General features: G+C 37.1%; 3 protein-coding genes across 7 annotated transcripts; 1 reads left to right on the top strand and 2 right to left on the bottom strand.

Annotated features, from left to right (window-relative positions):
• Window positions 1–3962: 3962 nt before the first annotated feature.
• Window positions 3963–8280, bottom strand: LOC141044514 (uncharacterized). 2 transcript variants are annotated; one of them, XM_090244907.1, is made up of 7 exons: window positions 7630–8280; window positions 7305–7519; window positions 6566–6810; window positions 6290–6424; window positions 5225–6130; window positions 4839–4979; window positions 3963–4662 (listed from the first exon to the last, which is right to left on the bottom strand). In XM_090244907.1, the coding sequence occupies exons 5-7, from the start codon at window positions 5585–5587 to the stop codon at window positions 4546–4548; spliced, it is 621 nt and encodes a 206-aa protein (XP_090101033.1). In that variant the 5' UTR covers window positions 5588–6130; window positions 6290–6424; window positions 6566–6810; window positions 7305–7519; window positions 7630–8280; the 3' UTR covers window positions 3963–4545. The 2 variants fall into 2 exon arrangements, 1 of the variants encoding a protein (XP_090101033.1); XR_012216073.2 differs by lacking the exons at window positions 3963–4662; window positions 4839–4979; window positions 5225–6130 and having other exon boundaries at window positions 7636–8280.
• A 149-nt stretch (window positions 8281–8429) lies between these two features.
• LOC112296127 (uncharacterized) lies at window positions 8430–11433 on the bottom strand. The gene is made up of 8 exons (XM_024548330.3): window positions 11171–11433; window positions 10959–11008; window positions 10774–10843; window positions 10518–10623; window positions 10135–10201; window positions 9953–10028; window positions 9359–9681; window positions 8430–9050 (listed from the first exon to the last, which is right to left on the bottom strand). The coding sequence occupies exons 1-8, from the start codon at window positions 11337–11339 to the stop codon at window positions 8952–8954; spliced, it is 960 nt and encodes a 319-aa protein (XP_024404098.1). The 5' UTR covers window positions 11340–11433; the 3' UTR covers window positions 8430–8951.
• Window positions 11434–11588: 155 nt separating this feature from the next.
• Window positions 11589–15249, top strand: LOC112296126 (alpha/beta hydrolase domain-containing protein VTE7). Of its 4 annotated transcripts, none has more exons than XM_024548324.3 (13): window positions 11589–11737; window positions 11974–12067; window positions 12252–12456; window positions 12602–12721; window positions 12812–12906; window positions 13052–13149; window positions 13264–13313; window positions 13546–13641; window positions 13767–13856; window positions 14088–14180; window positions 14323–14418; window positions 14767–14832; window positions 14945–15249. In XM_024548324.3, exons 2-13 carry the CDS (start codon window positions 12030–12032, stop codon window positions 15113–15115), a joined length of 1218 nt encoding a protein of 405 aa, XP_024404092.1. In that variant the 5' UTR covers window positions 11589–11737; window positions 11974–12029; the 3' UTR covers window positions 15116–15249. The 4 variants fall into 4 exon arrangements, with proteins under 4 accessions (XP_024404092.1, XP_024404095.1, XP_024404093.1 ...); XM_024548327.3 differs by having other exon boundaries at window positions 11619–11737; window positions 11977–12067; XM_024548325.3 differs by having other exon boundaries at window positions 11640–11720; window positions 11977–12067.
• Window positions 15250–15644: the final 395 nt, after the last annotated feature.

The raw sequence follows: 15644 nt of genomic DNA, 5'->3' as shown, positions 1-15644 counted from the left end.
GTGTGTATACTATTTAAAGCAGATTTTATTTTACACAAACTTTGGAAGTGTTCACAAGCCCAAAAGATTTGAAATTAGATCACAACATTGAGGAATAAAAAAAAAAAAAAAAAAAAAACTAGTTGAAAGCCTTTGTAGATAGAAGTTATAAAATGCATTTGTAAAATAACATTTTTTTTCCTAAACCAATCCCAGGTAGATTTTGAAACTTAGAAAAAATCTATAAACATTGTTGAAAGCCATAAGAAATAAGACACCATGATTTTACTAAGAAAATTTTAAATTATTTTTATTTTTTAATTCAAAAAATTAATTTTTAGATTAAATTTTTATTTCAAAAATTATTACCAAAATTTTATTTTATTTTAGTAACAATTAATTTTTATTCTCTCTCTCTATCTCTCGATATATATATATATATATATATATATATATATATATTGCTTTTTAAATACTTCTACATAATTTATGAGTTAATTCCATTAGAACATGAGATAAATTGGTATCCATTATCTTATCAATTAGTACAAAATTACATAACACAAAATAGTTTGCATTACACTCCAAGATCTTTTCATTATTTATATATATATTAAGAGAATATTAATTTGACCCACCTAAATCTTAAATCAATCTACTTTCTTTCTATAATTCAATTGCTATGACCTCAATAGTAGAGATGAATCCAAGATCCTCCTCAAGAGAAGGGATTAGGAGCTTTTCTTCTTCTGGGAATAAGCTGGGTCAATTTGGTATCCCCCCCTTTTTTTTACATAATAATAATATTGTTTTGAAGGATTTACAACTCCCAAATTGATTATTTTAATACTAAGTTTAAGATTTTTAGAATTACTTTACTGTCAATTTTTGCAATCATTTGAATAAAAACAACACATTTAAGATCTAAAATATATTCAAACAATTTTGGCATGTTGAAATTTACTCTTATATAAGAAATTATTATAATTATTTATATATAAACATAGCTATGGGTTTTTCTAAGAAACATATTACAATCTAAAAATTTGAACTGATAAAAAGAACTTATATATATATATATATATATATATATACATATAATTAAAAATGACCTATATAATTCTTTTATATGTATTTTTATATATAATTTTGAGATTAAAAAAAATAATTTTTTTTTAGGTAGAGATTATTTTGTGTTTGAATTATACAAAACTTCTAAATATGACAATTTAAAGTTTTTAATTTTATATATATATATATATATATATATATATATATACATAAAGACATAAAATTTGAAAATTATATATTTTCTTATAAATATGTCATAGACCTTTCTCAGAAAATCTTTATTCCATTTTTTAATCTTATTAAACTTTAATAATAGATACTAGAATACAAATTTTATTTTTTATTTTCGTTACTGTGGCTATTTTTCAAAATTAATATTTATAAAAGGTAGTGCTTTGCAAATCTTATCTTCAATTAAATAACTGTATTTTACTTATTTAATCTTTGGAATATGTTCTTTATTAAATAAAATGTATTTAAAACAAATTATACTTTTGAATTTACTGTATATAAATTATAAGTTTGTAATTTTCATATTTTTGTATTTAATTGATCTAGATTCTTATTTTTAGGTTAGAAATGACATATTCTATTGACTTAATAATGTGTAGGTGTATTTGTTCCATGTTAACTTATTTTTTAATTTTTTTTTCTAAAAACATAATTATTCTCGGTAATATTCATAAAATAAAAATATTTTTGGCATTTTAAAGAAACTAATAAATTGATTACTTGATTTATTTTTTTATTTTTTTAAGTATGATTTTTTCACATTTGAATAACATGTGAAATACTCTAATTTAATAATGCTATACTCAATTTATTACTTTTTGGATGTTGTAGATAATAAATCAAAACTGCTGAATTTGTGAATTGTTTAACAGTTCTATCCTGCTATACACAAAATATTTTACCACCACTTTAAGACTTGATGTTTCATATTATTTTTGCCAATATCCGATTTACAAAAATCCTTTCAATCATTTAACAATAAAGAATAATTATTTTTATTTCTATAAATAAATAAAATATCATTATTTTACTATATATTAGCATATTTATAATTATAAAATATTCTTAGTACCTAAGAATTTTAAAAAATATAATTTTTTATTGTATGACAATAATTTAATGTTTTAGTTAATCTTTGCTTTTAAAACCCGATTTTCACTCCAAGTATCATTTACTTTAAATTTTAGCTATCAATTTTGAGCTAAAATCCAAGTATTTATTTTTGTATTCATTCATAAACATGTAAATACATTAATTTTTATGGATATATTTAAAATAAATAAATATAAAAAATAATACTTAAATAAATACTTGTTTGTGATGTAATCATAAAACTAAAAAAAAATTAATGTACAAAAGTATTCTATAGAGTTTTTTTTTTTTTTTTTTTTTTTTTTTTTTTTTCTTTTTACTTCATCTATAATTATTTCAACGTCTAATAGCCATTTAATTACTAAAATATTTTTTAAAAAAATATATTATTTTGGATATAATATTTATTTTTTATTTTAGATGTATCATTTTGTTCATTTCAAATTAAAATATTACTCGTCAAAATAATTGAGTAGTACTTAAGAAGAATTAAATACTTAAGAAGAATCTTAAATATGACATCATTTAAATCGTAATCAATTTAAATCAATTCTTTTGAAGCATGGCTTTATAACTTCTATGCACCAACTAATTATAATTTATATAATATTTATTTTATAAGTAATTATATTTTTTTTATTCGTTTTTTATTTAATATTTAGTTTTTACAACTGAATCTTTAATTATGTTTTAATATTTTTTCAAAAAGAAAAAAACGCAAACAAAATTATCAAAAAATTCATATTAGATATACACTACAATGTTTCTTTAACAAATATATATATATATATATATATATATATATATATATATATATATATATATATATATATATATGATTTATTTTTAAAATAAAAATATTTCCAGTTTTTGTTAAAATATTTAAAAATAATGAATGATTTCTTAGGAGCATTTTGGTCCTTTGTTTGATTTTTATTTTTGAGTATTTTTACTTATAGACTTTTTTGAACTTACACAAGAATTTTATTTAACAACTTAAATGCTTGTATTCCAAAAAAAAATGATCATCAACCACACCAAAATGGCAGCCACTGTCAAACCATTTGCAATCCAACAACATCAAGCGGTTTCTTTGCTTTGTGTCTGCTAACCTCTTATCACCATTCGACAAAGCTTGAATTACCAAATGAAAATTTTCTCGTATTGGAAACTCTCACATTGAATCATGGGCCATGAATACATCATTCATTTGCATATGGGTTTAGTCCAAAAAGTTTCAATGCAGAGAATCAACTCATTTTGAAGACATTACTTTTGTGTCATACCCAGTGAAGAAGATCAAAAGGTAAAGAAACAAGTTTACAAAAATCAAAGAAATAGGAAGGAAAGAGTTCTGGTTGAAATCACCATTTTAGAAAACACAATTCATATTAGAACAATGGGGAGGGGGGGGGGGGGATTTGGGACTTCTTCCACAACTTTAATGGGTAGCCACACATTCCTATGATTATGACATCCCTAATAATGGCTTCATATTGTCCTGATACTTGTTTGTAACAGCATTCATTACCAGAAGCTCAAGATGAATGATCAAGGATGTCTCAAAACCGTATCTAAATGTTTTCGTTTAATCAAAAACACTAGTGAGCCTCGAAGGGTACTAAAAATCATTTCAATCCATCACTTAAACTCAATTTAGAGCAGAATTGAGCAAGTAATTAGATTTAAGTTCTGCTGAGAAACATAACAAGTATATACTTCGCATTGAACTGAGCAGCACTATAAAACTCCCACCGCACCATCCAAAGTTTCGTGCTGAGAGCTTCTATCCAAGAACACAGTTCCAGTATCCATGAAACTGGGTCCAAAAATATACATTTCAATTCTGAAATACAGCACCCATCTCTAACTGCCTTTGAAAAGGTAGCAGTGATAATGAGCTCCCAGTGAGTAGAAAATCCTTCCAAGCACTAGACAAAAAGGCTACAGAGAGGATGATTGATGCCGTTAGGTTTGAGGTGGACATAGTCACCCTTCTGTTGAAGCAGTTCACCGAATTGTGAGCTTGCGGCACTAATTTTTCAATACCTTGTGCTTCCTGAGGAAACCCAGCTGGATCAATGTCCCAAACTCCCTTGGGAATGTTTACCATCTCGTGACCTTGCATTTTGTAAGCAGGCACTCTGTGGGAGAAGAGAAAAAGCCTCTTGTTAGGAAGTTGTCCCTGTTTATCAAATGCTGACCATAGAGTTCGGTACCCTTCAAGCCTCTCAAGCTTTTGCACAGTAGCTGGCTTTCCTATCTCGACATCCTCACAGATCTCGAGTAAGTTAAAACTATGCCGAGAGATTCCTGTTTTCGAGGAGGTGGTTTTCAGCGGTTTCGTTCTTGTGTGTGATGCCCAAACTTCACCCTTTCTTGGATAAATCTTCAGCAGCTGTGTGTCAGCCGATCGGCCGTCATTTTGTGGGAGAAGTAGTTGATTCCAATCAAGGTGGCTGGCCTCCCGAGTTCAAAGACTCCCCATGAGAGAGAGTGCCCAGTCAACTGAAACATGAAAGGGTTGTTAGTAATCAGAGTAAGATTTTGGGAATAGAGGGAAGAGTACAAGTTCAGTGAACTTCTCTCTGAGGATGGCTGCAAAGAAGAATCAATCGATTGCTTCTGATCCTGAATTCAACAAGTATATTCTGCAGAAGTACGAATGGATGTTGGACTCTTACCTGTTTGAATTTCGCTGCCTCTGACGGTTTATGAGGCTTTAGCCGTGTCACCTCTACTTGAAATTTTGGTGCGTTGTCAACTTCGTTTATGCATGCCCAAGCGCGTGGCATTCCATCTAATTGATCATACACTGCCCAAATCTAACACAAAACGATGGATTGAACGACATATCACAGGTGTAAGCCCTCTGATGAACAAGAATTAAAAGCCCCTTTCTTCAACCTTGAAGGGTACAGCAACTCTAAGAACAGCAATATATGAGCAGGTGTATGTACATTCACCCGTCTTCTAAGTACTATTCGAAACAATCTATTACAAGTATTTGAAATCTTGACCTTCACAAATGAACATGGATACAAAATATGCAGCAAAGTTGAGAATATGCCTCATCAATTTTGATATGAACCTCGGTCCGGTCCTTGTCGAATTGGTAATAATCAGCATCTGGCACATCGGTCTCGATGGTACCATCCTCCATACCAACCTCCTCATCAGAATTGGAAGAATCGTCAAGAGGATAATGTCTGCTCTTTCTCTGTAGTATTGAATCATAACCCTTCTGCGGTGAAATATAATCTCTCCTTAAAGAACCTTTGGTCAGACGCTGCTCCTGAGAATTAACCTTGTTGCCCTTGTCTCCAAGCGGGTTTTCCCAATAGCCCAGCTGTGTTGAGCTCTTCATAACGTCTGCTATACATTGAACCGCAGGGAACGCTGCATGTTTTTTCTTAGAGATTCTTCTTTTCATCTTGAGCTTCCCTCCATCTTGAGCTGTTGGTGGAGAGTCTTCAAGTACCACAACCTTCTGCCTAATATTTTTACTAAATTTTCGAGTCTCCCTCTTTTCTGTGATTCGTCGGCTACAGCGACGAGTGGCCCCACTTCCTTCGGAATTTTCATCTTCTCGTTTCACAGGAAACACTGGGGAAACAACAGTAGGGGAATAATTGATCTTCAATTGTTCCAGAGAAGTTTCCTTGGTGAGTTATTCACCTATCTCGACTGCAGACTCTTGTCTGCCCGATTGTCGAGTTGGGATCTTGAAGGCATCACGGTACACACCATGAGCTGTAGTTGGGTTTCTGTGAATTCCTGTTACAAGTGAATCTCTTTCATCCAGACGGTGAAGCTGATTTGCTAACTGAACACCACAGGGTTTTCCAAAAGAGGAATCTGGGCGCCGGAGATGAGCAATTGGACTGGCTATGCTTAAGGTTATGCTCGGCTTAGGCTCTGCGAATTCAGCATACTTCCTTTGGATTTCAGTCTTTTCTACTTTCACCAGTTTTTCCTATTCAAGAAACGTTGCGTCAGTCTTGCGTCACCTATTTTTATAAATTTTCCTCACATCATCATGTAGATATTTCTATTTCACATCCTCCAGAAGACACAAACAATGTAACAGTGTTGCGACATCATTTGAGCTGAAATTAAAATTTTTGGACCGTACCCTGAGCTTGTCATTTGTGTCGATGAGGTGATTGAGCATACCACAAATAGCTGAACTCACGTCAGAGACTCTCTCTAAGCACAGTTCAAACTCGAGTGCTTTGCCTTCATATAAGTCGTCGATCGTGCAGGACAGCTGCGTTACTGAACACTTTCAGGTGTTGAACATTCAGGTATTCTCGTGAACACTCGTACCACAAGGATTGAGAATGTTTAGAGGAAACATAGGGATAGATGAAGGTTTTACTCGGTCAATTTCCAGAATCAAGGCACATACCTGCACAGCGTCGTCTTTCCTTGCAGAAATTGAATAATTGGAGGTGGGATATTGACAACTAAGCCGAGATCGAGCGCATCTCAAAAAGTCTCTCTCATTGATATCCCAGTTCCTCGCTATTGAAGTCACTTCCAAATATGAAACTGTTCACAAGCAAAACTACGGGAAAGTGTGGATGACATGCTCCATGCAGTGTGCAGATGGTAACAATGTCTAGGGCGATTTCGTGGGGAACGCCGCAATACCTTCACAGAAATCACAAACAGTAGATAATCATGGATGGCTCATAGCTCCAACACAGAAGACAGATAGAACGACACATACAGGGCCATACACTACCAAGAGAACCGCAACAAAATGCCAAAAGATGAGTTTTTTAAGCGGATTCAACTGGACGATGAATCGTTGGAAAACACAACGCGAGTGTAAGAAAACGGCACGGGAAGAGGCACCGAATGACCAGATAGTGAATAAGGAAAACCAAGCATGAAGGCATTGGAGTAGAGAGCTTTACACCGAGGAGAGAACCGCTTCTATAACTACACTAAACGTTTGCTGAAATCACACCAGCGGATCTTTAAATCATGTGAATGAGAGCTGCTAGTTTGCACACAAACCACTCAATAGAAATGAGATCATTGGGCTTGATTTGTTCATTCCAGTTCAAGGTCATTCTGGTGCGTAAACGTAGTAGAAGGGAGAGAAGACTTTGCTAAAGTTATGAGTTCAAGAGGCGCACCGATGCGCGACCATGCGTGAACTCCATCAAGAATGAGGATGAAGAAGTCAGCTGCCTCCCAAATCGATTTCAAGTACACGTAGCCTCCATCACAAAGCTGCAAACGTGTGCAACCTGTCTCCTCAGTTTTTCCCATGTCAAGATTCAGCTGATGCACACAACCGGCTGAAGGTGAAGAAGTGTAAGAATCGCGCTCTCTGTCGGTGCTCGATGGTCTGGATTGTAGACATACATTGCGCATGAGTTCCACGCTGCGACATCCATTCAATACACAGACATGCAAATCCAAAAAGTAGAGTTCGCACACGATGGATCGACGTCTTACTGTAACCTGGAGTTCATGTTGACGGCTGTGTCGACTTCACAACAAAACTACAATTGGAGCATCCTTATCACAGAATACATCTTGAATGCAACACCCCGAATTCTTCAAATGCATTGTTAGTGATGGGCAGCAACAGGTATGGCCGTCAAACAAAAAAGCGGTAGATTTACAAGATGGAAACGATCTCATACGTCTCGATCAGTGGCAATAGGGAAGATTTACAACAAAAGTACAAACACAAGTACAAAGCCTGCAGATTTATTACTGTCTGCCATACAAGCAGAGGTGGCAGGGGACAGTGGAAGGTGGTCTGACCAAAGCGAGCGCCAAAATGGACTGGAAGAGATTGAAATCTAGTTGGAGTGCCCTGAAATTGAAACGAGGATGGTACACAAATCATGACCAATCTCATCAGTGCTACCGCGGCCTAGCGTGAGAGGGAGTGAGAGAGTGCGAGAGAGAGAAGGCACAGCTACAGATCTCCAGTGACTAGTAGTCTACCTCGTCGCAGGGACCACCAGCGATGCAGTGGTGTCTCACAAGGATTGCTGTCTTGTGAGAAGATGTGCGTGTGGTGAAGGACTAGGTACTTTCTCATGTGTGCAGTGTCGTGCCGTTTAGTACCGGTTTCTGCCTTCGATTAAAGTTCATGCAGAAAGACTCCCAATTTTTTTATTAAGACTTTGATCTAGATATCCAACTTTGAATCACAGAGATAGAGCTCAGCTGAATACACTCACAGCTGGATCTTCCCTTTCTCTCCACTTCGTTAGTATCCTGCTCTATTGATAATCGAGATATAAAAGTAAAGCAGGCACTTAAATTTTGGGTAATAGGTGATAAATTTGTGCTCTGTCAAAAACCGGATGACCACCATTACCTTCTACCTACAAAAATTGTTAGAACGATTTGGTCTTTCCCAGTGATCCGGCTAAAGCATCGTCCTCTGAGACCTAAACTATGATTTATAGGAGATACTTGATAGCAACTAAAGTACGCTTGATGAAATACAATCTGATGCCGCCTATTCTGCGGAACCAGACGGATGTGATTTCATGACATACTACTGTTCGAAGTTCTTGTAGAAGCCGAGACTTCGGTGGCATACACCGATCCAGTAATGGCACTACTGTCTTCCTAGATCCTTTTGCTGCTACTCCTAAAGCAAGACTCCTACTGTGAAAACACCTCATGAACACTAATTGTATACAACCGTGTAGAACAGATTGAATAGCAATCTTTCTAAAAATAGATCATAAGATAACTTCAATGATATGCTTAAAAATGTAACCACTGCTAAAACAGTTGAAAGGAAAGCCCTCCTATTCTACCATCATCTCGGTTCCACAGGCTTCCTCGTAAGCCTCCTCAAATATGCTGTTCACTTCCGCGACTCTTTTTTTAGTGAGTTCGATGCAATCCTGCGAGCATCAGATGACGAAGTTTAAGGAGTGAATCGGATGATAGGAGGATCTTGTTTAAAAGCACCAAATTATAACCACGAGCATACAACCCGTAAAGCGCTAGTGACAGACTAGTAGAAATTTCCGCAAAACGAGTAAAATCCTTCAGAACGGTCCTCTCAACATCTACAGATTAAAACATGCAACTTGCCAAGATGATAACAACAATGTTTGAATAAATCACATATTAGTAATGCTTTTAAGACTTTAAGCCTCTCTTTAAGTCAACCTGTGGGCAACATAAATGTGAGCATTCCGAAACCAACCTTGACAGTAGCTGATGTAGCGGCAACAGCACCCCCAGGCTTATAGAAAGAAATCAACCTCCCTGAAGTATCCATGATTACAGTAAGTGACATTTGCAGAATACTTTCTTCCTCAGCAGATGGGTCCGCAAGCAAATGCTTTCTGTGGCTAACGCATGTAAGCGCAATAGGCATGGAACTCCGTTCCAAACGCTGCCTGGACTTCACAATCTGATCCTCGTTTTTCTTTGCAATACTGTCAACTTCCTGTCCAGCATCTCCATTATGGTTTTTAAGTGGTACAACGCGACCTGTTTCGGTGACCTTTACGGCTGGTAACTGCACTGAAATTCGATGCGACCATGATATTAATGGTATATGCGGTCTATAAGGTTTCGTACGTGTAAACCCAACGAACCTCAACAGAATCAATATTACTGAAGGTCAGACATATTGACACACTAGAATAAATAATAAAGTAAGGCAGGGATACTAAAACGCTTATACCAAATATTTGCAAGGTAGTACACATAAACCAGCAGCTTGCACAGCGAAGGACATGTAGAGGGAACAAGGAAGCTAGTCACGACAGTGAATGAAGAGATATAAACTTACAGTGGGTCAAGGCAGCAACTGCAGCTAGAAGTGCAGCATCTAGCAAAGAACCGTCGGCATCTAAACAGTAGACATCCTATTAAACAAAAAGGAGATGTTACTGAGAATTTCGTGAACCCAAAAATTAAAATATAGTAAGAGATCCAAGCCAAACAAATTCGCATAAGGTAAGTAGAACCTACCACGTAAGCTATCCATGCAGCCTTCCCAGGCACAATACAAAGCTGCTGTAGATTGACAAAGTTTGAGCTGAAACAACCCACCCTCTCATTATCAGGAGACCAACGTAGACATGAAAATTTGAAAAGAACACTGCGGCAATGTGGACTCATACCTACTTTAACTCCTCACACTAACCCTCAGATGCTCTTCAGGTAGGTAGAACTAGTGAAGAGAAAATACGAAGTTCAAACTACGAATCAACGTTTCCAGTCTACAACAACAGTGGACTGTAGATAGTCGCAGTACACAAAGCATGCAATCCTATCTACAATCGCGAGTTAGTCAACCACTTTAGTTTGGTGCAGAGTGTTTTGAGAACCACCAAGGAATTAGGAAATCTGACCTAACAAGGGCGTTTGAAAGCTGCTCGGACACAACCCATGCAGCTTCAGCAGGTCTTCCAGGCCTCACAAGAGGAGAGCAGATGCTTGGCATCTGAAAGTCCACCGCTGCATGATTTCCAGTTACTTCCATCAAATGAACACCTTAGCCAATCAAGCTAACAACACGACCATATCATGCAATTTTTTTTCTTAAAACTGGTTGGCATTTATTCGACATAAGACGATCACATAAAAGTATATGATTGAGAGGCTTACCAACTTGGCCTTGATTCGGCGATGCAGTAGAAGGAGTTATCACCTCCAGCTTAACTCCTGCCAACATTGTCTACACACCATAAAAATACCCTAATTGCAATAAGATAGCTATTCCAAAACAATGACAACCCATTTCACTTTCCAAACCCTAATCTTCGTAATCATCATGAGCAGTATTGACTTACCGTGTTGCCGATCTTAACCAACGCAGAGCCATCTGCAGTTGCGATAGAGCCTGCAACTCAAGACATAACACCTCTAAATGACAATTATTCGTTTCATCAACTCAGGTTGAGAAGAAGGAAATGCCATAACCACAAAATCAATGAAGAATCAATAAACTCACTCTTCCGCCACTACAAGCATATTCCAAAAACGTAAACCTTAAGTTACATACCGAGATTGACAGAGGTAGGCCGAGCACGCGTTAACGGACGACCATCAGGGCGAACATCCGAATCCAGATGACGCTCGTAGAATTGCAGTGGGTAGAGTCGCTTGTATGCCTCCACTTCCATGGTCGCCGAGGCAGCATCCGCCTCGGCTATTCCCCCAGTTATGGTCATCAGCTCCTCCTATACCCACCAAACTAGTCCAACCCAACTACTGTACCTACAATGTCTAAATTCTTCCCAACCGGCAGCAGCGCCCTATAAATCGAAGTAGAACCCTCTTCGACTGGGCTGCCTTCTTGCCTCTAAAACCTCGGCGTTAGTTACTGTGTGCACTAACGAATAGGAAAATCCATTCGTTGACCAAGCCTGTGTTCATATCCGCAGGAGGTTGAATGATCAAACCACAACATAGTTATTGGCCGGGTATGGAAGTCTTCCCCGGCATGCATTGTCCACCATTCATCACTCTAGTCTGGTGCTCGTTCAGGAACCCTGAATCCTGTTTATCTGATTTGCTTCATTTGTTGTACCCAACCGCCACGGAATTCCCTGGTAGCTATTGGTTGCTTGTGAGTATTTTTGGGGAACATCTTGCATTAAAACTTGCTGCTGCTACTGAGTTCATTCTACAGAGTTTGGTTTTGGTATTTGGTGTCTGCAATTTTCCTGTTCAAGCTGGTTTCGAATTTTCCTCTGGGTTTCATGTTCCTCCTGTTGCGGTAATGCTGCATGTAAACGTTATTCTATAATAGATTCCTCTAGTTTATTCTTGAAGTACCTCAGTGCTGAGTTTCCCAATTGGCAGCAGTTTGGAATGAGTCGATGGTCATGACAAGGAGGACGTGAGAAGCTCCGTTTCAAATGGCTGCCAACACAATTCTGGTATTACCGGGATGCAGGTATAGTGACACGGATTCCGTGTACCAGAAGAGTTTCTCCTCGTTTGCATTCGAACCGTATTCCCCTATCCTTCATTTCTTGGAAGTGAATTTTGTAATAGGCCAATGTGGGGGCGGCACCAGAGATCGTCCCCTTTTATCGCTTTCTGGAAATTCTAACGAGCAGATGTGTTGTATAATTTAGATCTTTGTGCAGTTCTGGAAGAGTTTCCGATGGAAGCACACAACCGAATTTCACTCAAAGGACAAAAGTAACTTCTGCAAACATTCTTAAGTTTCATTCTTCCTTCAAGGGTGATGTGATCTCATTCGGTCTTTCAAATTTCAATCGTCAATCGATAAGAGACCATCAAACATATGGGAGGAGCTGGAAGGTTTCACAGATAAAGGTATTCTTCTCATTTAATCTGCAAGCCCCTTTTATGTTGTGTTTTTTTTTAAAAAAATCTACGATAGCATAAGCGGGTTCTTTTGGTGAGAATATCGAAGGTCTTGAAGTGCAACTCTAATTTTCTTGTGATGCTTTTGATACAGGCTGTGACCACTGACTTGCCTGTACTGACGTTTCCTACCTTCCTGCCGCCCGATGTGGAACTCTTACGTGAGCCTGTGGCACGGGAAATGGCTGCTAGGATTCAGCATGTTCCTGTCCAGGTACGTGAGCATACATTTTGATTTTCAATTCAGCTCATCTTCACGCAATTGTCAAACTGTGCACTGAATTGTGGTAGATGAGTGTATCAGACCAGCCTTACACCAAATCCAATTATGACCAGCTGTGTGATTCCCAAGAAAACGACGAGTTCAGTAGCAGTTATGCTTCTCCACGGTTTTGACAGGTCAAAGTTCTGTAGCTTTCAGGTTCTGTTAATTTTTCTCGCAACTTTGCAAAGGTTAAAACCAGGGATGTCTTCAAGGGCTAGTGGAGTTCTGAATTAATGTTTAAATTTTTTAACTGTTTGGGAATGGTGTTCATGTGAGCAGTTCATTACTTGAATGGCGTCATTCTTATCCCGTATTAGAAGATGCAGGAGTGGAGACTTGGGCAATGGACATTCTCGGCTGGGGTTTCTCAAATGCCGGTACAACCTTTGTGCTCATCCACCATGATTGACATTAACGCGTTAGACGTTGTTAGGGGATTATTACAGCCCTCTTCCGTGTTATTCACATTTTGGTTTTGTGTTTGATCGCAGAGGGGGTTAAGTCTTACAATGTTGCAGCTAAACGGGAGCATATGTATGAGGTAATCTAAGCAATGATTTCGTCTTTCAAAGAAAACTTGTGGCCGAGCTTGCTCTTTGAGATCATGACTCACAAATCACAGGAAGGGGTGATACTACTGTAAATTTTAGGCATCCTTTTCAATGCAGGGGTTTGTGATTGCCTTCTGCTTGCAAAGTGTCGCCATTGTTGTTTTGGATTTTTAACATTTTTAATAGTTGATTAAGCTTTTTATTTTCATTTTTATTTTTCAGTTTTGGAAAAATTATGTCAAGAAGCCCATGATACTTGTGGGTCCTAGTTTAGGAGGAGCCGCTGCCATTGATTTCGCTGTTACACATCCTGAAGCTGTACGTGACCTTTCATTCCTCTTTGTCCTCATTCGTTTCTAATATGCATGAGACTTGCAACATTTGTTAATTCCTAACCTTTCTAGGAAGTAGTTAGTCTGATTCAGGCACTTCATATACTGTAGGTTGCAAAGCTGGTGCTCGTTGATGCACAAGGCTACACTGAGGGCGTGGGGGAAATGGCAACTCTGCCAAAGCTTCTTGCATACATGGGGGTATGCAATCAGTCTACTACATAATATATGAAACATCTACTTTTGTCATAGTCCAGCTGCTGCATACCTCTTTCTCTCACCCTTTCAACTGGATGACATGGCAAGAACTTTCCTTTCTCCTTATCTGCCTGCATTGTTAAGATAGAGTTTTTCGTGAAACAGAGTGAGGAGACAACTTGACCAGTTGCAGGCCTTTCAAATTTACTAACGGTGGGTATGATTTGTGGACAGGTGGCGTTTTTAAAAAGTGTACCTTTGCGACTTTATGCTAATACACTGATATTTACAAAAGCCTCCTTTGATTTTTTGCTTGATTCGATGAGAGTAAGTTTTTTGGATTCTATTCCTGCTAACTTAAAGCGAGTTGGAATAGTTTGTGAGCCAAGTAATTAAGTGTTTCGAAAGTTAAAGGGTTCTATTCTTGAATGATACTCCAATTTTAACACGGAACGCAACTTTGAAACAGGTAGGGAGATTGCATTGCTTAATGCCTGGGTGGGCGGATGCAACTGTAAGTTTCATGATGAGTGGAGGCTATAACGTCACTGCGTCCATACCTCAGGTTAGAACATGAATAGCATTGGGTTCTCTTCCTTCTAACTTTAGAATCCATTCTTTCTGAGCCAAAGTATGACGCACTAAATGGTGCAATTTTGTATTTACAATGTTGGTTTTTTTAACAATTTTTTATCAATTACTACTTCTCGAGGGTCATCCCTGTCTCGATACTCCCATTATCATTTAGATATCACATACATACCTCTCCTTTTCTGCAGTCACATATCATCAGAATAAACTACCCCCAATATGTGTTGCTATTCTACTAATCAATATTACATCAATGTGCTATCAGATGCTTGATTGTTAGGATCTATTCAAATAACTCTTTGAATGTGTGGTTATTGTGCAGGTTCAACAAGAGACTCTTATTATATGGGGAGAGAGGGACACAATTGTGCCCAAAACTTTTGCTGAAGTGAGTGCATCTTAACTTTTTAAAATGGGAATTGTTTTGGCGACACATATGTTTTGAATTCAGTCAGTCACTTGAAGAATTGAAGTAATCCTGTGGTATGGCTGTCATGCAGAAATTTGTTGCTGATCTACCCAAGGCAAGTCTGAAGTTTATCAAAGACTGTGGCCATATCCCTCATGTTGAAAAGCCTAAAGAGTTCTCTTCAATTTTGAAGGAATTTTATCTTCAGGGGCAAAACTTGGAAGGGGAAGAGGGTTTACAAACAGGACAGTCAATAGTTTAATAAACGTGTCCAATTTGCTCACAGATCTCTTGGAGGACAAACGCCATGATCTTCTGGTGGCTCCTTTCACATAATGTCATACTGAATGTACTTCAATAACATTGTCTGATTCATTCTGGACCATTTACAAAACATTATTGGCTTCCCCTACATATGGGCAATTACAGCTCATATCCATATTGAAGATAAGATTTTGTGATATTTGGTTGTGGTGACAGGTCATATGTTCACAACCAGAACATGATATTATAGTCTCTAGCAGTCTTTGATTCAACCCTGTTATTGTCTTCTAGAAGTAATACAATAAAGGGCACCATATTGGAAAAAAGCAGAAGATTCAAGTTCAAAAAAAGACATGGTGTACATGGGATTAGAAGCTTGCAATGCCTTGAGCAATTGTAGATGATGGAAATATTGTGACCATCAATTTAAAATAAAATTTCATTTATGATATTGTTAACATTTTAATTATATATTAGAAAAAACTATATTATTTCAAAATACATAGATAAGATCCACAAACAATATC

This window comes from Physcomitrium patens, chromosome 19 (genome assembly GCF_059467195.1).
Source record: "Physcomitrium patens ecotype Gransden chromosome 19, ASM5946719v1, whole genome shotgun sequence".
Taxonomy (NCBI): Eukaryota; Viridiplantae; Streptophyta; class Bryopsida; order Funariales; family Funariaceae; genus Physcomitrium; species Physcomitrium patens.
Note: the sequence above shows the minus strand (reverse complement) of the source record. Positions and strands in the feature narration are given on the sequence as shown.

Bases quoted from the DNA above. Each gene is read 5' to 3' on its own strand.
- LOC141044514 (XM_090244907.1), bottom strand. From the start codon at position 5,587: ATGAAAAGAAGAATCTCTAAGAAAAAACATGCAGCGTTCCCTGCGGTT. The intron at 4,980-5,224 runs GCATATTCTCAA...GTTTTGTGTTAG, and splicing joins TTCATATCAAAATTGATGAG to ATTTGGGCAGTGTATGATCA. The intron at 4,663-4,838 runs GTAAGAGTCCAA...TTCATGTTTCAG, and splicing joins AGGCAGCGAAATTCAAACAG to TTGACTGGGCACTCTCTCTC.
- LOC112296127 (XM_024548330.3), bottom strand. From the start codon at position 11,339: ATGACCATAACTGGGGGAATAGCCGAGGCGGATGCTGCCTCGGCGACC. The intron at 11,009-11,170 runs GTATGTAACTTA...CTTGAGTTGCAG, and splicing joins GCCTACCTCTGTCAATCTCG to GCTCTATCGCAACTGCAGAT. The intron at 10,624-10,773 runs GTAAGCCTCTCA...GAAATCATGCAG, and splicing joins GCCGAATCAAGGCCAAGTTG to CGGTGGACTTTCAGATGCCA.
- LOC112296126 (XM_024548324.3), top strand. From the start codon at position 12,030: ATGGCTGCCAACACAATTCTGGTATTACCGGGATGCAG. The intron at 12,457-12,601 runs GTATTCTTCTCA...CTTTTGATACAG, and splicing joins GGAAGGTTTCACAGATAAAG to GCTGTGACCACTGACTTGCC. The intron at 13,150-13,263 runs GTACAACCTTTG...GTTTGATCGCAG, and splicing joins CTGGGGTTTCTCAAATGCCG to AGGGGGTTAAGTCTTACAAT.